Source organism: Jaculus jaculus, chromosome 11 (genome assembly GCF_020740685.1).
Source record: "Jaculus jaculus isolate mJacJac1 chromosome 11, mJacJac1.mat.Y.cur, whole genome shotgun sequence".
NCBI lineage: Eukaryota > Metazoa > Chordata > Mammalia > Rodentia > Dipodidae > Jaculus > Jaculus jaculus.
The window spans coordinates 111619237-111646888 of record NC_059112.1 but is presented as its reverse complement, the minus strand read 5'-3'; the positions used below and the strand labels follow the sequence as shown (position 1 = coordinate 111646888).

The 27652-nt window shown below is 47.4% G+C and overlaps 2 protein-coding genes across 2 annotated transcripts in view; both read right to left on the bottom strand.

Moving 5' to 3' along the window:
• Positions 1 to 8827, bottom strand: part of Clcn7 (chloride voltage-gated channel 7) — a 31647-nt gene extending 22820 nt beyond the window's left edge. The window contains exon 1 of the mRNA XM_004652151.2: positions 8636 to 8827. Coding sequence (XP_004652208.2) covers positions 8636 to 8773 — 138 coding nt within the window. The 5' untranslated portion in view covers positions 8774 to 8827. The remainder of the gene's footprint in view (positions 1 to 8635) is intronic.
• A 10140-nt stretch (positions 8828 to 18967) lies between these two features.
• Ptx4 (pentraxin 4) lies at positions 18968 to 25339 on the bottom strand. Its single transcript, XM_004652153.2, has 3 exons — positions 25136 to 25339; positions 22102 to 22762; positions 18968 to 20070 (listed from the first exon to the last, which is right to left on the bottom strand). Exons 1-3 carry the CDS (start codon positions 25274 to 25276, stop codon positions 19430 to 19432), a joined length of 1443 nt encoding a protein of 480 aa, XP_004652210.2. The 5' UTR covers positions 25277 to 25339; the 3' UTR covers positions 18968 to 19429.
• Positions 25340 to 27652: the final 2313 nt, after the last annotated feature.

Genomic DNA, 27652 nt, shown 5'->3' with positions numbered 1-27652 from the left:
GAAATCACCATGAAGATACTCAACAGTGGACACTGCAAGCCTTGTATTTGGTCAGTCAGGCCAAATGAGCCAACAGGTACAATAGTGGCATGTCTGTAATAGTGAAAACCAACTGCCCTCTGATTGGACTGGAGGCCTGTTCCATGGGAGGGAATACATCTGAGACCCTACCTAAAAAAAACCATAAAGTAAAACAAAACAAATCAAGCTGATTAAAACAAGAATGAAGGACTGAAGAGGTTACTCAGTGGTTAAAGACCCCCCCACTTTTTTTTTTTTAACAAAGCCTTATGGCCAGGATTCAACTCCCGAGTACAGGACCCACGTAAAGCCAGATGCACAAAGTGGTGCATGCATCTGAGGTTCATTTGCAGTGGCAGGAGGCCCTGGCACACCCATATTCACACTCTCTCTGTCTCGCTAGTAAATAAACAAATAGAATTAAATATAAATTTTTTTAAAAAGAGTGAAGACTTGAACTAACGTTTTCCCCAAGAAGATCCAAAAATGACTGAGAACCACCCATGGAGATGTTCAATAACCCAGTGAGGCCCTGCTCCTGCCCATGGGAAAAGCAGAACATAGTGCTGGCGATGTGGAGAGACTGAACCCTACACAAGGCTGCTCAGGGTGTGAGGAAGTGCACCACCCTGTGAGATATCCACCCACCACTGAAAACAGAGCACAAGGTAGACATCTGAATACCCACTATCTAGAGAGCCAGTGGTTAAAAGTGCTTGCTTGAGGCCAGGTGTGGTGGCGCATGCCTTTAATCCCAGCACTCAGAAAGCAGAGGTAGGAGGATCACCGTGAGTTCAAGGCCACCCTGAGACTACATAGTGAATTCCAGGTCAGCCTGGGGCTAGAGACCCTACCTCAAAAAAAAAAAAAAAAAAAAGTGCTTGCTTGAACAGCCATTATACCCACATTATTTGCAACAACTGAAATGTGAAGCAACCAGTGTCAACCGTGGACGGACAAACATGTGACCTACCCACACAATAGACCTTACTAGGATACAACAGGACAAAGCAGCAGCGCTGTCCTGCTACGACATGGACGATGCTGCAGACCATGCACAAAATGAAGGCAGTCACAGAAAACAAATCCTAGTTGGCAGTGCTTGCCTAGAATGCACGAGGCCCCGGGTTTGATTTTCAGCACTGCATAAACCAGGTATGGTGACAACACGCTTGTAATCCCAGTACTCAAGAGATGGAGGCGGGAGGATCAAAAGTTCAGGTTCTTCCTCATGTTCACAGAGAATACATGACACAGCAAGCTCAGAGCTAGCCTGGGTTATACAGACAAGGAAGAAGGGAAAAGGTACACTTTCAGTTTTGCAAGATGGGAAAATCCTGAGATTGTTTGCCCAATACTAACAGCACACTACCCAGGCAAGCTGGTGCATACCTTGAAAACCAGATATGCAGAGGCTGAGGTTCTTTTTTGTTTTGTTTTGTTTTTTGTTTGTTTGTTTTGTTTTGTTTTGCTTTCCGAGATAGGGTCTCACTCTAGCCCAGGCTGACCTGGGATTCATTATGTAGTCTCAGGGTGACTTCAAACTCAGGTGATCCTCCTACCTATGGCTCCCAAGTGCTGGGATTAATGGCATGCACCACCACTCCCAGCTTATCACAATTTTTAAAATTTAATTTAATTTTTTTAATCTTTTCACAATTTTTATTAACATTTCCCATGATTATAAAAAATATCCCATGGTAATGCCCTCCCCCCACACACACTGTCCTCTTTGAAATTCCATTCTCCATCATATTATCTCCCCATCTTAATCATTCTACTTACATATATACAATACCAACCTATTAAGTACTCTCCTCCCTTCCTTTCTCTTCCCTTTATATCTCCTTTTTAATTTACTGGCCTCTGCTACTGAGTATTTTCATTCTCACGCAGAAGCCCAATCATCTGTAGCTGGGATCCACATATGAGGAAGAACATGTGGTGCTTGGCTTTCTGGGCCTGGGTTACCTCACTTAGAATATAATCCTTTCCAGGTCCATCCATTTTTCTGCAAATTTCGTAACTTCATTTTTCTTTACCGCTGAGTAGAACTCCATTGTATAAATGTGCCACATCTTCATTATCCACTCATCAGTTGAGGGACATCTAGGCTGGTTCCATTTCCCAGCTATTATAAATTGAGCAGCAATAAACATGGTTGAGCACGTACTTCTAAGGAAATGAGTCCTTCGGATATATGCCTAGGAGTGCTATAGCTGGGTCATATGGTAGATCAATCTTTAGCTGTTTTAGGAACCTCCACACTGATTTCCACAATAGCTGGACCAGATTGCATTCCCACCAGCAGTGTAGAAGGGTTCCTCTTTTTCCACATCCCCACCAACATTTATGATCATTTGTTTTCATGATGGTGGCCAATCTGACAGGAGTGACATGGAATCTTAATGTAGTTTTAATCTGCATTTCCCTGATGACTAGTGACGTAGAACATTTTTTTAGATGCTTATGCCATTCGTATTTCTTCCTTTGAGAATGCTCTATTTAGCTCCATAGCCCATTTTTTGATTGGCTTGTTTGATTCCTTATTATTTAACTTTTTGAGTTCTTTGTATATTCTAGATATTAATCCTCTATCAGATATATAGCTGGCGAAGATTTTTTCCCATTCTGTAGGTTGCCTCTTTGCTTTTTTCACTGTGTCCTTTGCAGTGCAAAATCTTTGCAATTTCATGAGGTCCCAGTGATTAATCTGTGGTTTTATTGCCTGAGCAATTGGGTTGTATTCAGAAAGTCCTTGCCAAGACCAATATGTTGAAGGGTTTCCCCTACTTTTTCCTCTAGCAGTTTCAGAGTTTCAGGTCTGATGCTAAGGTCTTTAATCCATTTGGACTTAATTCTTGTGCATGGCGAGAGAGAAGAATCTATTTTCATCCTTCTACAGATACATATCCAGTTTTCCCAACTCCATTTGCTGAAGAGGCTGTCTTTTCTCCAATGAGTATTTTTGGCATTTTTATCGAATATCAGGTGGCTATAGCTACTTGGGCTTACATCTGGGTCCTCTATTCTGTTCCACTGATCTACATGTCTGTTTTTGTTACTATGGCTCTGTAGTATAGGTTAAAATCAGGTATGGTGATACCACCAGCCTTATTTTTGTTGCTCAGTATTATTTTAGATATTCGAGGTTTTTTGTGATTCCAAATGAATTTTTGGATTGTTTTTTCTATTTCCATGAAGAATGCTTTTGGAATTTTGATAGGGATTGCATTAAATGTGCAGATTGCTTTAGGTAAGATTGCCATTTTCCCAATATTGATTCCTCCAATCCAGGAACAAGGAATGTTTCTCCACTTTCTAGTGTCTTCTGCAATTTCTCACTTGATTGTTTTAAAGTTCTCATTGTAGAGATTCTTTACTTCCTTGGTTAGGTTTATTCCAAGGTACTTTTTTTTTTTTTTGATGCAATTGTGAACGGGAGTGATTCTCTGATTTCATCCTCTGTGTGTTTGTTGTTAGCATATATGAAGGCTACTGACTTCTATGTATTTATTTTGTATCCTGCTATATGGCTGTAGGTTTTTATCAGCTCTAACAGTTTGCTAGTACAGTCTTTAGGGTCCTTTATGTATAGAATCATGTCATCTTCAAATAATGATAACTTGATCTCTTCCTTTCCAATTTGTATCCCTTTTATGTGTGTCTCTTGCCTTATTGCTATGGCTAAGACTTCCAAAACTATATTAAATAAAAGTGGGGACATTGGACACCCTTGTCTTGTTCCTGATTTTAGTGGAAAAGCTTCCAGTTTTTCCCCATTTAGTAATATGTTGGCTGTAGGCTTGTCATAAATAGCTTTTATTATGTTGAGATATGTTCCTTCTATTCCCAGTCTCTGTAGGACTTTTATCATGAAAGGATGTTGGATTTTGTTAAATGCTTTCTCTGCGTCTAATGAGATGATCATGTGATTTTTGTCCTTCAACCCATTTATATTCACAATTTTTTTTTTTTTTAAGATTCTTGTTTTCATTTTTATTTACTTGTTAGAGAGAGAGGGAGAGAAAGAGAGAGACGGAGAATGGGCACACCAGGGCTCTAGCCATTGCAAACAAACTCCAGATGCATGTGCTACCATGTACATCTGGCTTACATGGGACCTGGAGAATTGAACCTGGGTCCTTTGGCTTCACAGGCAAGCACCTTAACCACTAAGTCAGCTCTTTAGCCCTACAATTTTTGTTTGATTGTTTGTTTTGTTTTTCGAGGTAGGTTCTCACTCTAGCCTAGGCTGACCTGTAATTCACTATGTAGTCTCAGGGTGGCCTCAAACTCACAGCAATCCTCCTACCTCTGCCTCCCAAGTGCTGGGATTAAAGGTGTGCATCACCACACCCGGCTAGCCCTATAATTTTTAATGTATCTACATAGCTGTTGTTTCTTCGAGGCAAGGTCTCACTGTAACTCAGACTGACCGGGGACTCACTCCTACCTCAGTCTAAATATTCTTTTGGAAAATTTAATAAATGGGTAGGGGAGATGGCTTAGTAGATAAAGTGCTTGCCACACAAGCTTGAGTACAGAATTCAGAACCCTAGATCCCATGTAAAAGCCAGAAGCTATGTAAATGTCAAGATTGGAGGTGAATGGGGCTGGAGAGATGGCTCAGTAGTTAAGTGCTTGCCTGTGAAGCCTAAGGACCCCGGTTCAAGGCTCAATTCCCCATGATCCACGTTAGCCAGAGGCACAAGTGGGCTCCCTCCCTCCCTCCCTCCCTCTCTCCCTCTCTTTCTTTCTCTCTCTCTCTCTCTCTCTATATATATATATATATATCTGCCTCTTCCTCTGTCTGTCACTCTCAAATAAATAAATAAAAATAAACAAAAATTTAAAAAAGAATGGAGGTGAAGACAGAATTTCTCAAAAACTCACAAAGGCTAGCCTGGTTAATCCAGCAGTGAACAACAAACAAGAGATTCTTGCCTAAACATAAGGTGGAAGGCTAGGACTGACATCTAAAAATTGTCCTCTGGCCTCCACATGCATGATATGGTACACACACTCCTGCATTCACACATGAATACAAACGAGGCTACAGAGGACCTCAGGGAGCAGGTTCAGGCTGAGATCTAATCCAGAAGGGAGAGGCCTGTGATGAGGAGAACATCAAGAGCAGAGAGGGTGGGCAACAGGGGAACAGGCCTGGGATGAAGAGGGTCCCTGGAGCTGGTGCACTGTGGCCTCTGCCCAGGTGCCTCCAGGACCCTAGTCCTTCAGTTCTCTGAACCCTGCTGTGCCAAACTGTGCTGTGAGGGGTGCACTGAGATCCACAGTGCTCGCCAGAAAACAGCAGGGATCAAGGGCCTCTGGAAGCACCCAGGAGACTTTTCCTACAGCCCCAAGTTCTCTAGGATGCCTCTAACAGCTTCCTCAGGCTGTGGCCTGTGGCGCCAAGTTACCAGGGCAGGACACAGTCCATACTCACCTGAGGTCCTTCCTCTGCTGGTGATGGGACAGCAGTGGTCTCTGGTGTCCCTTCGCAAAACGGGTCTGCAAGAATGTCCTGTATTTATGGACACTGCCACCTCACTCACCACCATCTGTGCCTGGCTCAAACAAGTCTCCCTCAGTAAGTTCTCAAAATGCTCCACTTCTCATACACATGACCATGACTTGCTGGCTGACTTCATCTTCTCCTTTACCCACTGTCACTCACACTTACCATAATGGACCCAAGAGCAAGACCAGAGACTAACTGGGTGGCAAGGAGAGAGAGGGAGGGAGGGAGGGAGGGAGGGAGGGAGGGAGGGAGGGAGGGAGGGAGGGAGGAGACAGACAGACAGAGAGAGAGAGAATGAGCACACCAGGGCCTGTAGCCACTGCAAACAAACTCCAGGTGCATATGCCCCTTGTGCACCTGGCTTGTGTGGGTCCTGGGGAATTGAACTTGGGTCCTTTAGCTTCGCAGGCAAATGCCTTAACTTCTAAGCCATCTCTAGCCCCCTAAATATTTTTTTATTTATGTATTTAAGAGAGAGAGGGGAGACAGAAAGAGTGAGTATAGATATGCTGGGGCCTCCTGCCACTGCAAACAAATCCAGACACATGGGCCACTTTGTGCATCTGGCTTTGTGTGGGTACTGGAGAATCCAACCTGGGCCACCAGGCTTTGCAAGCAAGTCCCTTTAACTGCTGAACTATCTCTCCAGCCCCATGCTGGAGAGCAAACACTGGGCTTAGTACATGCTAAGCAAGCATTCTACCAACTGAGCTATATCCCCAGCCCCTTCCTTTTTTCACACTACTGGGAATGACCAGTATCCAGTAGCTATAGAATTTTTGCTTTCTAAATGGTACGCTTGGCACTGTACATGCATTTAACTGCTCTTTTATTTTTGTTTTTCAAGGTAGAATCTCACTCTAGCCCAGGCTGCCCTAGAATTGTCTATGTAGTTTTAGGGTGGCCTCAAACTCACAGTGATCCTCCTAACTCTGCCTTCAAGTGCTGGGATTGAAGGTGTGCGCCACCACTCTCGAACATGATTCTTAAGGGAAAAAAAATCAACTTTCATTTCAAAAAAGGCCAACTTCTGTGTCTATTTGTGAAGAAAAGAAAGAAACCCCACATCTATTCATTCCCCAAACAAGCCAAACTCTAGCCTAGAGAGATGACTTAGTAGTTAAGGCACTTGCCTGCAAAGCCAAAGGACTCATGCCTGGCAAATAAATAAAAATTTTTAAAAAGCCAAGCTCAACTTCCGTTGAGGTTCCCCAACTCTTCCCCCCAGCCCTTAAAGCCTATTTTCTTCTGTCACATCAACTTTAGATAACCTTTCAAAATAAGAGGAAAAAACAAAACAAAACAAAACAGAAGAAAAGAATGACTTAAAAAAAAAAAAAAAGAATGACTGATTCATGCCTTTAATCCCAGCACTTGGGAAGCTGGGTTAGGAGGATCCTTGAGTTCAAGGCCAGCCTGGGGCTAGAGTGAGTTTCAAGTCAGCCTAGGCTAGAGTAAGATTCTGCCTTGCAAACACTAATAAATAAATAAATAACAAATATAAAAAGATTCATTATAGTCTCACAATTCTAGTCACTTCAGATCACTGCCGAGACCAATCTGCTAGCAGATGTCACTTCAAAAGGGAGTTGAACGGCTTCTCAGCAGCAAGGACCAGGTTCTGACCCCCCTCACTTGTTTGATGCATCTTCAAGGGGTCTGGAAAAATCTTAAAGAAAGTTCTATAGAAACAGCCTCACCTCTGTGTCCTTCCTATTCTTGTAACGCAGTACAAATGCTTACCAGACAACTCTAAACCAGGAGAAAGGGTAAAGAATTATCACAAAACGACTAAAGCCCCCCAAAAAAACAAAACAAAAAAAGAACTAAAGTCCAAGAATTAACACAACTGACTTACTACTCAACATGTACACAATACACACAGGCAGAGACCCAGGATTCTCAAACCCTAAAAGACACATATATCCTGACACTTCCGAGCTGAGCACACTGCAGCCTCTCTGACTTGATGCTTACTGTGTTTGGCTGCACATTCCAAATCCAAGTGGTGAGATGGTTTCAAGTGTCTGGACTGTGCCCATTGAGAAAGCGGACACAGGACAGACACAGGTCACCAGCCACTCTCATAGAGAGTACAAACTGCCACATGAACTGTTAGAAGTCTCTTGGCATAGTGGTGGTATAGGCAGGCAGGCAATTAGCAGGCTTGGAGATCAATGAAGGAGGAACCCCAGATATACCAATTACTAACCTGGTCAAGAGGCCACCCCTAATCTAAAGACATGCTAAGGAGGTGGGAGAAATAATTATCCCCTTCATGAGATAATGTACTATTCTCCCAGAAGCCCCTCCCTTGGTGCACTTTCTCACAGATACTCAATGCTGAGCTTGTCCACTTCCCGAGCTGTAACTCAGAAAGTGTAACCTTTCCTTTTCCCCCTTTCTCTTCTTTGGATGCCTGCAGAAATCCTAATCATGCTTGCCCTGACACAATGGGGCTTTTCCTTCCTCTTCTCAGTAAATCTTTGTGTGTGTGTGGTCGCAAGAAAAAAGACTCAATGAAAACCTGCAACAATGGCCAGGATCTTCCAGAACTGGGGAGGCTGAGGCAGGTCCACGCATTCAAGGCCGGTCTGGGTTAATTAGTGCCTCTATCTTGAAGCACCAAGGGCCGGGAGTGTAAGTAGCTCAGTGATGCAACGTTTGCTTAGCATGGGCAAGCTATGGGTTCTATCCTCACCACCAAAAGTTAAAAAAAAAAAAAAAATTTACGAAATGTCCTGGGACTTAAAAAAAAAATCTGAAAAAGGGAAAGCAGAAGCCGGGCGTGGCGGCGCAGGCCTTTAATCCCAGCCCTCGGGAGGCAGAGGTAGGAGGATCACCGTGAGTTCGAGGGCATCCTGAGACTACAGTGAATTCCAGGTCAGCTTGGGCTAGAGGTAGACCCTACCTTGAAAATCTCTATATATGTAATCAACAACAAGAAGAGAAAGGAGAAAGCCACGGCCTCGGTCTGGCGCTCAAGTAAGACGGCGTGGCTGTCAGCGCGCAGCGGCCGTCGAAGGAGCCCCGACCCCGGCCCCGGGCCGTGCGCCTCCCGGGAGCCCGCTCCAGCGCCCGCGACCTCACCTGGCGCGCGGCCGGCCCGGCCCCGTTCAGCAGCGGCGTGCCCTCGTCTAGACCTTCCGTCCTCCGCAGTAGCGGCGCCGCCTCCTCGTCGTCACGGTCGCGGCCAGACCACGACACCTTCTTGGAGACGTTAGCCATGGCCCACAGCCGACCGACTGGCCGGGAAGCATCGGCAGCCACCCGCGGTGTCTCGTGACCCGCGCTGGAGATCACGTGATCTCCCTCCACCCACACACACACACACACACACACACACACACACCCGGCAGCGCTCACGTGGTCCGCGACGGTGGCCGCCGAAGGTCGTGCGCGCGCTAGGCTCCCTGGGAATTGTGGTCCTCCTGCTTGACGACCCCTCCACACCCTCCCGCGTTAGGGACTTGATTTCACAGCGCGATCGCTGTGTCGCGGCAGACTGCAGGCTCCGGGCTGTGACGGCCTAGCTGTGGACAAGGGGTCCACCCTACACCCACCCCGAGTCCCAGAAGGACAAGCCCGAGGGTAACCCGAGCGAGCGACACATCCACCTGGCGAAGACTTAATCAGTGATGGTGACGGGAAGAAGCTTTGCTGCCAGAAATATGGAACACGCCCCCTCAAGCAAGCTGGCATCACGTGCGTCATGTCATGCGCCCGAAGGGGCAGCATCATTTCTGCAGTCCTGAGAAAACGCCTATCCTGAGACCCATGAAAAAGGGGCAAACTCAGGATTCCTTTCCATACTGTCTGAGTCATCAGACAAGCAAAGGCTGAGGATGGGTTCTCAAAGGGTCCGGTGTTGGCTGGATTTAGGTTGCATTACACAACAGTGTTGTAGCAAGGTCAAGTCTCCCGTGTGTGACCCTATATAGTATTGGAGTTGTGTCAACAAGGCTGCTTGCTCCTAGGAGATACATTCTGAAACATTTAAGAGGCATTTGATTTGATGTCAGCAACTTTATGGCTCAAAAACTAACCCTGGGCTGGGGAAATGATTTAGCGGTTAAGGCGTTTGCCTGTGAAGCCTAATGACCCGGGTTGGATTCCCCAGGTCCCAGGTATGCCAGATGCACAAGGGGGCGCATGCTTCTGGAGTTCGTTTGCAGTAACTAGAGGCCTGGCAAGCCCATTCTCTTTCTATCTGCCTGTTCCTCTCCCTCCCTACCCCCTTTCTCTCAAATAAATAAATAAAATAAAATATTAAAGAAATAACCCATGGGCTGGAGAGATGGCTTAGCAGTTAAGGTGTTTGCCTGCAAAGCCAAAGGATCCCGGTTTGGCTCTCCAAGACCCAAGTAAGCCAGATGCACAAGGGGGCACACGCGTCTGGAGTTCGTTTGCAGTAGCTGGAGGCCCTAGCGCACCCATTCTCTCTCTTCCCCTCTCCGCCTTTCTCTCTCTCTTTCTGTCAAATAAGTAAATAAAAATAAAGTTAAAAAAATAATGGTACAATGTTAACTGGCCTAGATTCTGAGCAGCACCATGGGCAGTTGATGTCAGAAAGGGAACCAGGAAGAAAGGTCAATCCACTTTCTGAAGGCTATATGAAAACCATGTTCAACAGAGAACTATTGGAAAGGGCAGGCTTGTAGCCTGGGTATCAAGAAGGGCTTATCTCAAAATAATTATAAGGAGCCCGCCTTTGATCCCAGCACTCAGGAAGCAGAGGTAGGAGGATCGCTGTAAGTTCAAGGCCACCCTAAGACTATGTAGTGAATTCCAGGTCAGCCTGGGCTAGGGTGAGACTGTACCTCAAAAAAAAAAAAATAATGATGATGATGATGATGATATTCAAACATTTTTTTTGTTTTATTTTTTAAGGTAGAGTGTCTAGCCATTGCAAACAAACTACAGATGAATGCACTACCTTGTGCATCTAGCTTATGTGGGTCTTGGAGAATCGAACCTGGGCCCTTAGATTTGCAGGCAAGCACCTTAACCGCTAAGCCCTCTCTCCAGCTCTATGAATTTATCCTGCAATTTTTTTTAGGCTTGAAATTTTCTAAATCAAGAAAGTTTTCTCTCCAGGCGTGGTGGTACACACCTTTAATCCCAGTACTCAGGAGGCTGAGGTTGGAGGATTTCTGTGAGTACAAGGCAGCCTGAGACTACATAGTGAATTTCAGGCCAGCCTGGGCTAGAGTGAAAGAGAATCTACCTCAAAAAAATAAAAAAATAAAAGAAAGTTTTCTCCAAACTTCTAAGGCTGAGAGGATAACATAAAACTTCCTTCCTCAGTACAATTCAAAACAAAACCAAAACTAAATAAAGAATAAGAGGAAGGAAGTCCAATGAGGGTTTGAATTTTCCCCATGACTACCCTGCAATATTTTATGTGTGGAATACTAAAAATAACACTCCTTCTAAAAAGGAATTTGGAGATGTTTTGTTTTGTTTCACATTGATGCACCCTGGCTTTGATGTTTTGCAGGATGGTGACCAGGATGTTGGAATCCTCTTTTGACTTAGTACTGAAGTTGGAAAGTGAAGCTGGCTTGTCAAAGGTTTCTATGAGCAGGTAGCCAGTGGAGCTGGGCCTGTTTAGTTTTTGTTTTTGTTTTTGTTTTTGTTTTTGTTTTTGTTTTTGTTTTTGTTTTTGTTTTTGTTTTTGTTTTTCCAAGTAGGGTCTCACTCTACCCGAGGCTGACCTGGAATTCACTATGTAGTCTCAGGGTGGCCTCCAAGTCACAGTGATCCTCCTACCTCTGCCTCCCAAATGCTGGGATTAAAGGCGTGCGCCACCACGCAGGGCCTGTTTGGTTTTCAAACACTTTGGTCTCAGTTGTTTTGTGACCAGGGCAGACAGCTAGGCCCTCCTCCAGAGGTTCAGAGACAGCACAGCCTCTCTTTCCTGTCTCTTCTAGGATAGAAACCACCCTGCCTGACACACAGGTGAGTGCACACAGGCCAGAGTCTCACTGGATGAGTCGGGTTTGAGGGAAGTCGTGGGGTTGGCAAAAGATTGCAGAGTACAGGTGTGAGGTAGAGCAGGGGCCATGGGAGGCACCATAGGAAGAACAGCCCCAGGGTTAAGGGTCTTGCCTGGGAGAGTGTATGATCTCTGCAGCCAAGCAGAGTAGAGCCATTTCCTAGAGAGTCCATAACAGGTCAGGGCTCTCAACTTACTTGACCTTTGTTTTTTGTTTGTTTTTTTGAGGTAGGGTCTCCACAGTAGTCCAGGCTGACCTGGAATGCACTCTGTCATCTCAGGGTGGCCTTGAACTCACACCAATCCTCCTACCTCTGCCCCCTCGAGTGCTGGGATTAAAGGCATGCACCACCACACCTGGCCTTTTCTTTCTTTCTTTCTTTCTTTTTGTTTTTCTTTTCTGGTAGGGTCTCTCTCTAGTGCATGTTGATCTGGAATTCACCATGTAGTTTCAGGGTAGCTTTGAACTCATGGCCATCCTCCTTCCTCTGCCTCCCGAGTGCTGGGAGTAAAGGTATGTGCCACCACGCCCAGCTAACCTCTTTTTATTGACTTTTTTTTGGGGGGGGTAGAATTGGGATTGAACCCAGGGCCTTAAACGTGCCTGGCAAGCACTTCACTGCCTGAGCTACACCCCAGTTCTTGTTAAAAGAGGAAAGTGCAGCAGTGGGCCGGTGTAGGAGGGGAGAAACTGCCAACTGCCGTTCTTCAAGGCTCCTCTGAGCCTTTCATTTCCTATCTCAAAACCAGCAAAAAAAAAAAAAAAAAAAAAAAAAAAAAAAAAAAAAAAAGTACTTATGACCATTTGCTAACTCCACCAGGATGATTAGTCATGTAGACACATAGTCATACTGTCCTTGGGCTCCTAACTTGCTGGATGCTGTTAACTGACCCCATCAAAGCCATTCTGCTCACCTGGAATGACCTGATCTCACAAAGCATCCCCAGTACAGCAGACCACCCCCATTCACTGACATACCTGCTGAGCACTGAGGTGACCTCTTGGTCCCTGTAGTGAGATGGGAGAGGAGGCTCACCATTCCCCTAGCTGTGGTTGGAGCAGGAAGCTCCACAGAGAAACCTAAGATGCAGACCTCAAACCTCACAGCTGTCTACCTGCACTCACTCCAATACCTGAGTGCGCTGCTCACAGTCCGGGAGCAAGTGCCTTTCCCAGGTGATGATTGCCACTTCAGGCTCCCCATCTTTTTCTTTTTCATCTTTTTTAGGGGGTGGTTAAGGTAAGGTCTAATCCAGACTGACCTGGCATTAACTCTAGTCCCAGGATGGCCTTGAACTCATGGCGATCCTATCTCTCTACCTCCCAAGTGCTGGGATTAAAGGTGTGCATAACCACGTCTGGCTCAGGTTGTTATATTTCCATGTAAATAGGTCCTCGTGTATTCAGTCTTTGCTGAGTGACCCACAAGGGCCTGGACCACTTTCCTAGGACACAGCGAGCACCTGAAAACTGAGAATGGGTGGAGCTAAACAATGTCCTCAACAGTCTTCCTGTCTTGGCTCTGAACCTATGTATGTGTGTGTGTGGCGGGGGGGGGGGGGGGGGACGGGGGGGGAGACGGTGCTTCATGGTGTCTGTATCGTAACTGAGATGGCGAGCAAGAATTTTGCAATCAGGCCATAGGAGGTTCACCTTCTGCCTGCTCATAAGGGTCTTGCACAGGAAAACGACACCAGGAACCAGGGAGTCCCTGTCCCTTCACAAATACTAACTGGATTTAGTATGGTCTTTCCAAGAAAGATGTTGCTTTCAGTCTCCTCTGGTGCAGAATGGCCATTCAAAGCACTCCCTATCAACGTGCCTGCAGTTTGTTATCTCAGAGGGAGCGGACAAGATGGCCACTGTGAGACCCTTAGAACACAAAGGCCAGGGCCTGAGGCAAGCTGATTTATGGCCTTAAACTCCTTTAAGCACCTTTCTGACTCCTAATACATAACCAACCCAGACACATATCACTTCAGAGCCCCTTCCCCTTTAGAAATTTATATAAGGCAGGAATTTTTAAAAATATATTTTATTTATTTGAGAAAGAGAAAGAGGGAGAGAGAGAGACAGAGAGACAGAGAATAGGAGCACCAGGGCCTCCAGGCACTGCAAACAAACTCCAGATGTGTGTGCCCCCCCCAGCCCCTGTGCATCTGGCTTATGTTGGTCCCGGAGAATCGAACCAGGATCTTTTGGCTTTGCAGGCCCTCCCCTCCCCTCCCCCAGGTGTTTACTTCTAACCATTCTATCTCTGCTGGTATGCTCCTGATAGACATTATTAAAAGATACTTTAGGGGGGCTGGAGAGGTGGCTTAGCAGTTAAGGCACTTGCTGGCAAAGCCAAAGGACCAAGGTTCGATTCCTTAGTACCCATATAAAACCAATGCACAAAGTGGTGCACGCTTCTGGAGTTCCTTTGCAGCAGCTAGAGGCCCTGGTGCACCCATTGTCGTCCCCCCCCCCTCCATCTCTCTTTCTCAAATAAATAAATAAATATTTTTAAAAAGATACTTTAGGGCTGAAGAGATGGCTTAGCAGTTAAGCCACTTTCCTGCATTGCAGAGGCTGAAGGCCCTGGTGTGCCCATTTTCTCTCTCTCCCTCTCTTCTCCCCCCCTTGCTTCTTTCTCTCTCTCCATCTCATAAATAAAATAAATGTTTTAAAAGATATTTTAAAGCTGGGCATGGTGGCACACTTCTTTAATCTCAGCACTTGGGAGGCAGAGGTAGGGGGATCGCCATGAGTTCAAGGCCACCTTGAGACTACAAAGTAAATTCTAGGTCAGCCTTGGCTAGAGTGAGACCCTACCTTGAAAAGAAAAAATTGGAGAAAGATTCTGGTCTGGTTTGATAGAGAGGCACTGAAACAGATTTCAGGTGATACCACAAACAAACAAACAAACAAACAAACAAACAAACAAACAGGGCCAAAAAGAGAGAGAGAAGAGCAAGGACAGCTGTACACCAGTTGGAGGGTCTTGGGGAAGCAGAAGCCATTGAGTGACTCAGGCATGCATCACGCGGCACGCATGGGGGTTTCCATTTCTAAATACCTCCCTGGCCTGCTGTGACTCAGGAGCAGGTGGTGGTGTGGAGGCCAGTGACCTGAGCTAAAGGCCTGCAGCACTGGGCCCACTAGGGTTCCAGAGGTGCTGTTAGGAGACTCCAGGGGCTGAGCTAGGGTGCCAACAGAGCGGCTCTGGCTGCTTTCTCTTGGCTGAGGGATGGCCAAACGCCAGCCAGCCTCTGCAGCGCTGCAACCATCCACGCACGGGAGGCAGAAGCCCTCAGGGCCTGCGTTCTGCTTCCCCAGGCTTAGTCCACCTCCAGTCTGCTTTCTCACTATTGAAATGGAGAGGAGTATGGTAGTGCAGGCTGAAATCTCAGTACTCAGGAAGCTGAGGAAGGAGGATGGAAAGTTTGATGCCCCAGTCTGGGCTACACAGTAAGACTATCTAAAAAAAATAATGAAATAATAAAATTAGCTGGGTGTGGTGGCACACACCTTTAATCCCAGCACTCGGGAGGCAGAGGTAGGAGAGTTTAAGGCCACCCGGAGACTACATAGTGAATTCCAGGTCAACCTGAGCTAGAGTGAGACCCTACCTCAAAAAACAAACAACAACAACAACAAAAAAATCAACTGGGTGTGGTGGCGCATGCCTTTAATATAGGAGGTAAGGCAAGACCACAACAACACACCAACAATACATACAACACACCAATAATACGTACAATACTTGTTCTGGTTGTACAATACTTGTTCTGGTTGTCAATGTCTTCATTTTTTTATTTTTAGAGTTTTAAAAATATTTTTATTGGGCTGAAGAGATGGCTCAGCAGTTAAGCGCTTGCCTTTGAAGCCTAAGGACCCCAGTTTGAGGCTCGATTCCCCAGGACCCTCGTAAGCCAGATGCACAAGGCGGCACATGCATGTGGAGTTCACTTGCAGTGGCTAGAGGCCCTAGTGTGCCCATTCTCCTTTCTCTCTCTCTGCCTGTTGCTGTCAAATAAATAAGTAAAATAATAATAATAATAATAATAAAAACAAAAAAGTTTTAAAAATATTTTCAATTATTTATTTGCAAACAGAGACAGAAGAGACAGCCACCTTGTGCATCTAGCTTTATGTGGGATCTGAACAATTGAACCCAGGTCATTAGGCTTTGCAGGGAAGTGCCTTAACTGCTGAGCCATCTCTCCAGCCCCTATTTTTTAGTTTTTTGAGGTAGGGTCTCGCTCTGGCCCAGCCTGATCTAGAATACATTAAGTAGTCACAGGCTGGCCTGGAACTTCCGCCTCCCAAGTGCTGGGATAAAGGTGTGCACCGGGCTGGAGAGATGGCTTAGCAGTTAAACGCTTGCCTGTGAAGCCTAAGGACCCTGGTTCAAGGCTCTATTAAAAATATTTTAAAGGGGCTGGAGAGATGGCTTAGCGGTTAAGCGCTTGCCTGTGAAGCCTAAGGACCCCGGTTCGAGGCTCAGTTCCCCAGGTCCCACGTTAGCCAGATGCACAAGGGGGTGCACGCGTCTGGAGTTCGTTTGCAGAGGCTGGAAGCCCTGGCGCGCCCATTCTCTCTCTCTCCCTCTATCTGTCTTTCTCTCTGTGTCTGTCGCTCTCAAATAAATAAATAAAAATTTTAAAAAAATATTAAAAAAAATATATTTTAAAGGTGTGCACCACCATGCCCAGCTAATGCATGAATATATATATATGTATATGTATATATATACATATATGTGTATATGTATATATATATGTATATGTATATATATATATATGTACATATATATTAACAAAATAGACATGAAGGTTTTTTTGTTTTGTTTCTAGTTTTTTAAGTCTTTTTTTTTTGTTTGTTTATTTTTTATTTATTTATTTGAGAGCAACGGACAGAGAAAGAGAGAGAGAGAGACTGGGCACACCAGGGCCTCCAGCCACTGCAAACAAACTCTAGACACATGCGCCCTCTTGTGCCTCTGGCTAAATTGGGTCCTGGGGAATCAAGCCTCGAGCCAAGGTCCTTAGGCTTCACAGGCAAGCGCTTAACCACTAAGCATCTGTGCAATTCTTGTTTCTGGTTTTTCAAGGTAGGGTTTCACCCTAGCCCAGGCTGACCTGGAATTCACTATGTAGTTTCAGGGTGGCCTCAAACTCATGGTGATCCTCCTTCCTCTGCCTCTCGAGTGATGGGAATAAAGGCATGTGCCACCATGCCCAGCAACATCAAGTTTTTGAGGATGTCAAAGATGTTGGAAAATAAAAACTTGGGGCTAGGGAGAGAGTTCTGTAGATAAAGCATGAGGACCTGAGTTCAGATCCCCCAGACCTACATAAATCTGGATGCAGTTATACACATCTGTAATCCCAGTGCTCCTAGAGCAATTGGAGGTAGAGATAAGAGACCCCTCTAAAGCTAGAGGGCCAGCTGGAGTGGCTCAAGCAACAGTGAGCAATAAGAGACTGCCTTGGGGCTGGAGGGATGGCTGAGCGGTTAAGGCGTTTGCTTACAAAGCCAAAGGACACAGGTTTGATTTCCCAGGAACCACATAAGCCAGGTGCACAAGGGGCACATGTGTCTGGAGTTCATTTGCAATAGCTGGAGGCCCTGGTGTGCCCATTCTCTCTCTGTCTCTCTTCTATCTCTTCTGCTTGCAAATAAATAAATAATATATATTTTTTAAAAAGCCAGGTGTAGTGGTGCATGTCTTTAATCCTAGCACTCAGGAGGCAGAGGTAGGAGGATCACCATGAGTTTGAGGCCACCCTAAGACTAAAAAGTGAATTCCAGGCCAGCCTAAGCTAGAATGAGGCCCTACCTCAAAAAGACGGCCTCAAACAAGGTGGAACGTAAGGATAGCTGAGCTTGTCCTCTGACCTCCCTCCACATGTGCACCATGACACACACATGCCCCGACCCTCCACACACACCATATACACAGATAAAAACATGGAAAATTTCACATATGCCTGGTGGAGCAGCAGCTTTGAAAGCCTACATATGAACTTACCACATAACCCAGCCAGTCATGGGGTTTTTTTTTGGCCAGGAAAATAAAAGCCTGTTCTTTAAAGATTTGTATGAAAATGCTAAAAGCAGCTTTATCCACAACCAAAACTGGAATAATCCGAGCATCCCACACTGATGAATGGATATACTGAATGTGATACCTCCATGCGGTAGAATACTATTCAGCAACAGAAAAGAAACAAAGTGGGCTGGAGGGATGACTTAGCACTTAAGGTACTTGCATGATAAGCCAAAGGACCCAGTTTTGATTCCCCAGGTCCCACGTAAACCAGATGCACAAGGGGGCACATGTGTCTGGAGTTCATTTGCAGTGGTTGGAGTCCCTGGCATGCCCATTCTCTCTGCCCCCTCTCTCTGTCAAATAAACAAGTAAATAAATAAAAATAAAATGCTTATATAAAAGAAGCCAGGTATGATGGTGCACACCTTTAATCCCAGCACTCACTTGGGAGGCAGGGGTAGGAGGATGCCATGAGTTCAAGGCCACTCTGAAACTACAAAGTGAATTCCAGGTCACCCTGAGCTAGAGTGAGACAACATGGATGAAAACTGAAAACATTATGCTAGAAGACAGACGCCACGCGCAGACAAGCACGTAGTGTATGATTCTGTTTATTTGGAATGTCTAGGACAGAAAGCACATCAGAACTGTCAAGGGTGGGGGCAGGCGTGGTCACTAACAGGCACGATGTGTGTGTGCGTGGGAACGGGGGTTGTCAGCTGAAATACTCTAGAATGAGACTGGGGCGACTGTACAACAAAGCACGTGGGCCAGAAACCTTTTAACTGGGCACTTAAAAAGCATACATGTTATGATCTGAAAATTATGGCCTGGAAAGCTGATTTAAGGGTGTGGCCAGTGTGTCATTATGATGGCTCTGACAGCTTTGATGGCCACCATAGAACCACAAAACAGGACTGACTGGTTGACCTGAACAGAAGTCCAAAGGCTCCTGCAAAAGAAGCTGTCATTGTGAAGGCCAGGAAGAAGAATTTTAAGCCCTTTTCACCAAAGCTATTAGAGCAGCTGTCAACCAGAGGAAACTTCAGTAAGTCTCCTTGGGAGGAGGCAATGACAGTACAAACTGCCACTTCTGTAGGTTAAGGGAAGTGGAGGTGGCGTGAGGGACAGTCTTGCCGGAACTAGCCTCTGATTCACCTGCTTTTTTTTTTTTTTAATTTTTTATTTATTTATTTGAGAGCGACAGAGACAGAGAGAAAGACAGATAGAGGGAGAGAGAGAGAATGGGCGCGCCAGGGCTTCCAGCCTCTGCAAACGAACTCCAGACGCGTGCGCCCCCTTGTGCATCTGGCTAACGTGGGACCTGGGGAACCAAGCCTCGAACCGGGGTCCTTAGGCTTCACAGGCAAGCGCTTAAGCGCTAAGCCATCTCTCCAGCCCTCACCTGCTTTTTATGGTGGCAAAGGCACTTCAGAAGAGAGGCTTTGACCAAGCCCAGCTCTTCTGCCCACTTGCTCAGCCAGGGTGAAATAACACTGCACTGCAGAGAAGGGTGACCGCGCTGTGGTGCAGCCAGCAAGAGCCTCGCGGCGACAGCCAGGTGTCCGTGATCCTGTACTTGGGAGGTTGGAGGACAGTGAATTCAAGACCAGCTTGGGTTACACAGTGAAACCTTAAAAAGAATGTCACAGGGATGGGAAGATAACAATCTGTGGCCTCCTTGCCCCCATTGCATGTCCCCCACATCGGCTCCACATCTGTGCTACAGGAGGGCTCCCCACACGAGAGCCCGGTGTGCACAGCCCAGCTCAGACAGCAGGGGCCTATCATAGAGCGTGCGGGGCGCAGGCGTGGCCCAGAGTGGAGAATTCTCTATGTGTTGTGGCCTCAGGGACATTGCTCTAGGCAGGTGCAGGCAGGCCTCTGAATGAACCTGCCTACAGTCACAGCATTGGCCAGCGTCAGGATGGCACCTGTTGGGAGCTCTCTTCCGGTGGCAAGGTTGGCGACTTCTCCAGAAACCAGTGTCCGGTTCCAGATGGCCAAGCCAGATATGCTCCCCACAAAGGCCTCAGAGCTGTCAAACCCACCCCCCACAGTGTCTTGCTCCTGGCCCAGCACCAGAGACCCCCCAGGAGGAATCTCATAGCCTTCCCTGAAGCGGGAGCCAGTGGCCACTAGCCTACGGTCCACATGGAGCCAGTACCTGCCTTCGATGGCTGTCCAGATGATACAAATGTGGTGCCACTGACCATCCAGGAGCTGTTGCAGGGACAGCTCCCTGAAGGCTGGGTCCCCAATCACGAAATGGATGGAGCCTGGGAGCATGGAGTCTCGGCCATGCAGCACCAGCTTGTTGTCATTGTCTTGAGTCGCATAGGAGAGGAGTGTGCCCAGGTAGCCCGAGGTGGTGCGTACCCAGCTGCAGATGGACAGGGCTCTTAGGGCTGTAAGGAAGCCGGGGCTGAGCAAGATGGCGTTCTCGGTGGAGGCATTGGGAAAAACCAGCACAGGGCCCAGGCTGCAAACTGGAAACAAGAGAGGGAGAGTCAGTGCCCCTCCCAACCCCCACACACACAGCAGCCCAGGAGCAAGCTGGAATGGGCCAGTTCCTACTGCAGGAGGCATGGAGCTGCCACTCCAGTAGCTGACTTCCCCGTGCCCATGCTGCCCCAGCTCAGCCCAGGGCTTGCCTTGCAGTTTTGTTCTGACAATTCTGTCGCCCTGTGTCCTGGGCAGGAACTGAAGACAGCTTTCTAGAAAGGAGATGAGCCTCTGTGTGAGCCCGAGCTGTCATCTACAAAGCAGAGCCAAAGCTCCTCACGGCCATAGAGCCTCTGTCTGAGCTCTTCTGCAGCATATCACCACAAGTTTAGTGGTTTAAACTACTCCAGGATTCCTTTTTTTTTTTTTTTTTGTCCTGAGATAGGGTCTCGCTCTAGCCCAGGCTGACATGGAATTTATTATGTAGTCTCAGGGTGGCCTCAAACTCATGGCCATCCTTCTATCTCTGCCTCCCAAGTGCTGGGATTAAAGGCATGCACCACCATGCCTGGCCTTTTTTTTTTTAAGAGTTTATTTATGTATTAATTATTTGAGAGAGCAAAAGAATGAGGCAGACAGAGAGAGAGGAAGAAAGGGAGAGAATGGATGTGCCAGGGCCTCCAGCCACTGCAAACGAGCTCCAGATGTATTGTGCCCCTTTGTGTATCTGGCTTATGTGGATCCTGGGGAATCAAACTGGGGTCCTTTGGCTTTGCAGGCAAATGCTTTAACTATTAAACCATCTCTCCATCCCAAAATTTTATTTTTATTTATTTGTTTATGAGAGAGAGAGAGAGAGAATGTACACACTAGGGCCTTTAGCCACTGCAAAAAAAAACAAAAAAACTCCAGATGCATGTGCCACCATGTGCATCTGGCTTACGTGGGACCTGGAGAATCAAACCTGGGTCGTTAGGCTTCACATGCATGCACTCTAACTACTAAGCCAGCTCTCCAGCCCAAACTCCAGGATTCTTATCTTGTGTTTCTGGAGGTCTGAAGCCTGAACTGGGTCTCACAGGGCTCATGACATAATGTCACAGGACCATTTTCTTCTGGAGGTTCCAGAAGAAAAGCCACTTTTTGGCCTTCTTTTTTTAAAGTTATTTATTTATTTATTTTTAAGAGAGAAGGAGAGAGAGAGAGAGACAGAGAGAGAAAGCAAGTGAGCAAGAGAGAGAGAGAGAGAATTGGCACACCAGGGACTCCAGCCACTGCAATCAAACTCTAGACACAAGTACTGCCTTGCGTGCATGTGTGACCTTGCATGCTTGTGTCACCTTGTGCATTGGGCTTACATGGGACCTGGAGATTTGAACTGGAGTCCTTAGGCTTTGCAAGCAAGTGCTTTAACTGCTAAGTCATCTCTCCAACCCCTCCTGCTCTTCTTGACCAGAGGAGCCTGCAGGCCTTTGCTCTTGGCCATCCTTAGTCTCCAGAGTCCATTCCTCCAGCTTCTCTCTCTACCCTCACGTGTCTTCTGGCTCTTTGTCTCCCTTTCTCCCCCTTGTGACCATATGGGATACAGCCAGATAATCTGGGATTGTTCCTTATCTTGAGACCCCTCAACAGTGGCTCTTCCATCACCTGAGAAATGTAGAGGACCTGACCTCCTAGGAACTGCAGATAGGCTGTAACCTGCAAATGGCAGAGTCAAGCTATCCCATCTTTGTTTCCCTCCCCGTGTGTGTGTGTGTGTGTGTGTGTGTGTGTGTGTGTGTGTGTGTGGTCTTTTTGAGGTAGGGTCTCACCTCAGGCCAGGCTGATCTGGAACTCGCTCTGTAATCCCAGGCTGGCCGCGAACTCACAGCTCCTCCTACCTCTACATCCTGAGTGCTGGGATTAAAGGCGTGTGCCACCACACCTGGCAATATTCCCTCTTCCGGGGGCTGAGTATAAGGAATGGAAAGCCATTCATGGCTTCTGGGTGTGATAGTAGGATGAGACTATAACCTTAGGAATACTTAGAGGGAAACCTGAAATTCTATGGGGAGGGGACACACCATGTCACTTACTCTTTCCTGATCCCTGGTGGGTCCAAGCTGGGTGCGGAGCATCCTCCGAGGCTGCCTGATGGCTGCCTGGGGCTTGGACCTTCCATGTTCCATGGAGATGGGCAGTGAAGTCCTGGGAGGAGCTCCCCAGCTGGGGTGAAGGCCTGAGAGCCTGGCTGTCTCTCTGCAGCTGCAGGGAGGTGGATCCTGGCTGTACAAGCTGGGCTGGGGGCAGCTCTGGAGTGGCACTATCAGGGTTGGCCGTCTGTAGCTGCCCCTCAAGAGCAGCCAGCCTGGCACCTTGGCTTTGGACTTGCTGAGCCAGCCTGGCCAGTGAATCCTGCAGGGCCTGCACATCTGGGGCCAGGCTTGCAGCAGCCTCCTTCTGCGCCCTCTGCTCCTTCCTCTCCTGTCCCCACTGCCTGCTCTTCTCACTCAGGGCGTCACCCAAGGCCTGAACCCGCGCGTCCACCTTCCGACTCCTGCGCTGGGTCTTCCTCATCCAGCTTTTCAGGTGGGCCATGTCCCCCTGCACAAGGGCCTGTGACTGGTTCACAGCCATTGCCATAGCTTGCATTTCTTCTGCCAGGCTCTGGAAGCGGGCATCCACATGGTAGGACACATTGTAGTTTTTGGCAATGTCCTGCAGGTGTGTTAATGTCACCTCTTGTAACCTCCGAAACTGCAATGAGAACATAGCCATCATGGGCATGGGGCAAGGCCTTCCGGCTCATACTTCAGAAGCACCTGGTGTGTGCCAAGCCCATGGCTAGCACTGCACTGCATATAGAGTGGTCATTTTTTTTTTTTTTTTTTTTTTTGCGAGGTAGGGTTTCACTCTGGCCCAGGCTGACCTGGAATTCACTATGTAGTCTCAGGGTGGCCTTGAACTCACAGCAATCCTCCCACCTCTACCTCCTGAGTGCTGGGATTAAAGCTATGCGCCACCATGCCTGGCTAATTTTTATTATTTTATTTTAGAGAGATAGAGAGAATTGGTGTACCAGGGTCTAGTGGGCATGTGTGGCTTCTTGATTCCCTCACCTTAGTGTGTCTAGCTAACATGGAATCTGGAGAGTCAATTATGGGTCCTTAGGCTTCGCAGGCAAGTGCCTAAACTGCTAAGCCATCTCTCCATCCCTAGATTGGTCAATTTTATCCTTGCCACCATGCTAAGAGACATGGGAAGATTGCCATGACTACGTCATGACAAAGGGGGTTACTGTTCTTGGGCTCCATAGCTGCATGGCATGGAACATGGCATCCAGCCCAGGGTCCTGCCTTTGATCCCCCCTCCCCATGTCCCATACCCTGGAGGACTTCATTGCTTTAGCCCTCAGGGTCAGAAGGATGGCTTGTGTGTATGAGAGCAGTTTTTTTTTTTGTTTTTTTTTTTTTTTTTTTGAGGTAGGGTCTCACACTAGTCCAGGCTGACCTGGAACTCACTATGTAGTCTCAGGCTGGCCTCAAACTCATGGCAATCCTCCTACCTCTGCCTCCTGGGATTAAAGGTGTGCGCCAGGACGCCTGGCTCATTTATTTGTATTTTTATTTTTATTTTATTTTTTACAGTGCTAGAGATTGACTACAGGGCCCTGGGTATGCTAGGCAAGCATGCTACCACTGGACTAAGACCCCAGCTCTTTCTTCCCCTCTCTCCCTCCCTCCCTCCCTCCTTTCCTTCCTTCCAAGTCTTGCTTTTGTGTTGTTTTGTTTTGGTTCTTTCAAGGTAGTGTCTCACTGTATCTAGCCCAGGCTAACCTGGAACTCACTCACTCTGTAGCCCTGGCCTCCTGAGTGCTGGGATTAAAGGTATATACCACCAAGTCTGGAGTCTATCTATTTTTCTTTCATTCATTTGTTCTTTCCTTTTTTTTTTTTTTTTTTTTTGGTTCTTGAGGTAGAGTCTCACTGTAGCCTAGGCTGACCTGGAATGCACTATGTAGTCTTAGGGTGGCCTTGAACTCATGGTGATCCTCCTACCTCTGCCTCCTCAGTGCTGGGATTAACCCTGCCTTTGCTTTCTTTTTGAGACAGGATCTTGCTCTGTAGCCCAAATTGGCTTGGAACTCACTGTGTTATCCAGGCTGGCCTCACACTCACAGAAATCCTCCTGCCACAGTCTCCTGACTGCTGGGATTACAGGTATATGCTACCATGCCTGGTTTTAGGACCAAATCAGGAAGCAGCTGGGTTCAGGACCGATTGCACACTTCATGCAGGATTCTCTGGACTGGGCGCAGCCTTCCTGCTTTGAAGAGAACTAATGCCCTCACTGCTTCTGCCTGTGGGGACACTACTCTGTACCACTGACCCCAGGCCCCTCTGACTGTGCTCCTTGGGGCTCTCAGAGGCCCCCTGCAGTCTTCTGTATCCCCATCTGCATGTCATCTGGTGTGACTTCAGAGCAGAGCCCAGCACGCCTTTCCTGTTTCCAGGGATAGGTGAGAAAACCATGAGCTGCCGGCTAGGACCACAGAGAGAGTGTCTGTGTCCACTGAGATCCAAGGCCTGCAGCTGCTGCTGTAACAACGATCCTTCCTCTAGGGCCAACTTTAAAATATATTTTATTTTTATTTATTTATCTTGGAAAGAGAGGGAGGTTAGAGAGACAGAAAGAGGCAGAGAGAGAATGGGCGCATCAGGGCTTCTGCAAACAATTCCAGACGCATGTGCCCCTTGTGCATCTGGCTTACGTGGGGCCTGGGGAGTTGAACCTGGGTCCTTTGGCTTTGCAGGCAAGCGCCTTAACTGCTAAGCCATCTCTCCAGGCCTAGGGCCAACTTTAAACAGAAAGGTTTTTAAGTTTAGAGACACAGAGAGGGAGAGAGAGAGAGAGAGAGAGAGAGAGAGAGAGAGAGAGGGAGAGAGAGAGGGAGAGAGAATGGTCGCACCAGGGCATCTAGCCATTGCAAACAAACTCCAGACCCATGTGCATCTGGCTTACATGGGATCTGGAGAATTGAACTTGGGTCCTTAGCTTCACAGGCATGTGCCTTAACTGCTAAGCCATCTCTCCAACCCCAGGGCCAACTTTGTAAAACCAAGCACTTACCTGCTCTTCTAGTCGACGGAGCCTCTCAAAAAATGGTTTTCTTTGCCCTGCTGAGCCCATTTCCTGCAGTGGAGTGCCATGCACATATATGGACACAAAACCCAGGAGGAAACACAGGACCTTCTTTCTCAAGCAACCCATGCTGGAAGACCTGGGGCCCCGGTGATCTCGCAGACAAAGGAGCTTGGTCCCACACGTCAGCCTCGTCTGTCTCCTGCTTCCTGAAGCTCGCCACTTGATTAGTTTTCCTTCTTCAGCCATGGCAGAGAGTCAGGCTCTTCTTGCCACCTTAATGAAAGGCATCTGTCTTCAAGCCAATGGCCTCTGAGAACCTAAGGTTCCCAGGGAAACAAGCTTCAAACAGGCACAAACAGTTTCTTTGGAAAATCGTTCTAGTGAACGGCTTTGTCTGGTTGGCTCAGAGGTAGATGGGAGTTGATGGCTCTAACAGAAGCACATGGACCTGAGTTCCCACCAAGAAGTCACAGCAGGACAGTGAATTGCCTGGGGCCAGGAAGTCATCGAGCCACATCTTCTCTAGTGCCCAGTATCCTGGTCATGCCCAGCCATGTCCTGCAATCCTCATCTGTCTCCTTGGGAAAGGGAATCAAAACATCATTGGAAGTTATTTTAATTAATTTTTTCCAAGATTTGAAAACTTAAGTTATTTGTATTTTTTTTTTAAGTTTTCTGAGTCAGGGTTGTATGTTGCTCAGGCTGAACTTGAAGGCTTTTTTTTTTTTTTCAAGTTAGCGTCTCACTCTAGCCCAGGCTGACCTGGAATTCACTCTCAGCGTGGCCTTGAACTCATGGTGATCCTCCTACCTCTGCCTTCTGAGTGCTGGGATTAAAGGTGTGCGCTACCAAGCCCGGCCCCAAGGCTCTTTTTGTTAGGCATGAGAACACCTCAGAGCCTGAGAAGATCACAGAAGAACCATCCCGGGAGAAGAATCTTGTTTGTGTAAGGGACCGAGACAATCTCCAGAGAACAGATGAACTTCTCAGTGGCATGACAGTGCCAGAGGCAGGAGCAATCTGCACATACACATTCCATGTTGTGCCTCCATGGCTGGCCTGAAGCTCTGAGGAAGAGCTCTGGGTTTAGCACGTGCCTGGGTTTGATTCCTCATGCTGCAAAATAACTAAAAGACACTCCTCCCAAAAAACCTACAAAAATAAAATAGTGCATTCAGCTTGTGAGAATAGATGGAACAGAGATATGCAAAGATATGCAAAAGCATGAGAAATTCATCACCTGCCCCTCACCTCCACGTTTTGCTGGGAAATTACTGTAGGAAGGTGAGCTTCAGGAAAATAAGGGGATATAGGAAGAATGAATCCCCGTTGGGGATGGAATCCCAGGAAGGTGTCATCCTGGGTCCTGCCACATCCCACCTCTGGCTTAGTCTGCAGACACCAGCCGCCAGCCTCCCAAGGCCCATTCTGTCCCAAGCCTGTCCTGACAACCATGCCAGCAACACCCCCTACTGGCTGTTCTTCCAACTGCACACACAGCTGACCTTTTAAGTGAAGGTTGGACTTTTTGACAGACAAGGGGCACCCGCCTCTCCCTGGGGGCACTGGCAGGTGTTAAGCACCATTAAAATATGCTAAAATACAAAAAAAATATGCTAGCACACACCTTTAGTACCAGCCCTGGGGAGGCAGAGGTAGGAGGATCACCATGAGTTCAAGGCCACAGCTCTCCTTCTCCTCCTCCTCCTTCTTGGTTTTTCAAGGTAGGGCCTCACTCTAGCTCAGGCTGACCAGGAATTCACTTGGTCGTCTAAGGGTGGCTTTGAACTCATAGAGATCTCTCTACCTTTGCCTCTCGAGCTCTGGGATTAAAGGCATATGCCACCATGCCCGGCTTTATTAACTCTTTCTGATGCTCATTTTCCTGTAAATAAGCAAAAACATTGAGGCTAAGGCAACATGACTCCCTCATGAGCAGCTGTTGGAATGTTCCCTTGCTGACAGGGCTGCCTTGGTCAAACAGCCAGGTGAGCTAACTCTATGCAAGCAATAACCATACTGACCACTCCATGGACACTTTGAGAAAAGCTATGTGATTACAGCTGATTGCCCTGGCTCCTAGGCTGTCCAGCAACAGTTTGTACCAGACTCTGCTATCACAGCCTGCATGAACCCTGCAACCATGTCCACCTAGGCCAGAGGGGGAGCACTTGCCCCGGTGGTCTAGCTGTGACTGACGCTAGGAAAGCTGTGGTTGGACCAAACACTCATTTTTGGCAAGATAAGCCTGCTGTTCAGGCTTACTTAGGAATGGGCAGGGAGACGCTCGCTGTCCTGTGCTGCCTCCTTGGTGTGGCATCATTAGGCCCAACAAAAGACTCCTGGGGGACTGGAGAGATGGTTCAACAGTTAAAGGCACTTCCCTGCAAAGCCTGCAAACCTGGGTTCAATTCCCCATAGCCATGTAGAAGCCAGATGCACAAAATGGCACATGCATCATTTGCAGTGGTAAGCCCGTTCTCTCTCTCTCATTCTCTCCTT

Bases quoted from the DNA above. Each gene is read 5' to 3' on its own strand.
- Ptx4 (XM_004652153.2), bottom strand. From the start codon at position 25,276: ATGGGTTGCTTGAGAAAGAAGGTCCTGTGTTTCCTCCTGGGTTTTGTG. The intron at 22,763-25,135 runs GTAAGTGCTTGG...TTCTCATTGCAG, and splicing joins TCCGTCGACTAGAAGAGCAG to TTTCGGAGGTTACAAGAGGT. The intron at 20,071-22,101 runs GTAAGTGACATG...TCTTGTTTCCAG, and splicing joins CCACCAGGGATCAGGAAAGA to TTTGCAGCCTGGGCCCTGTG.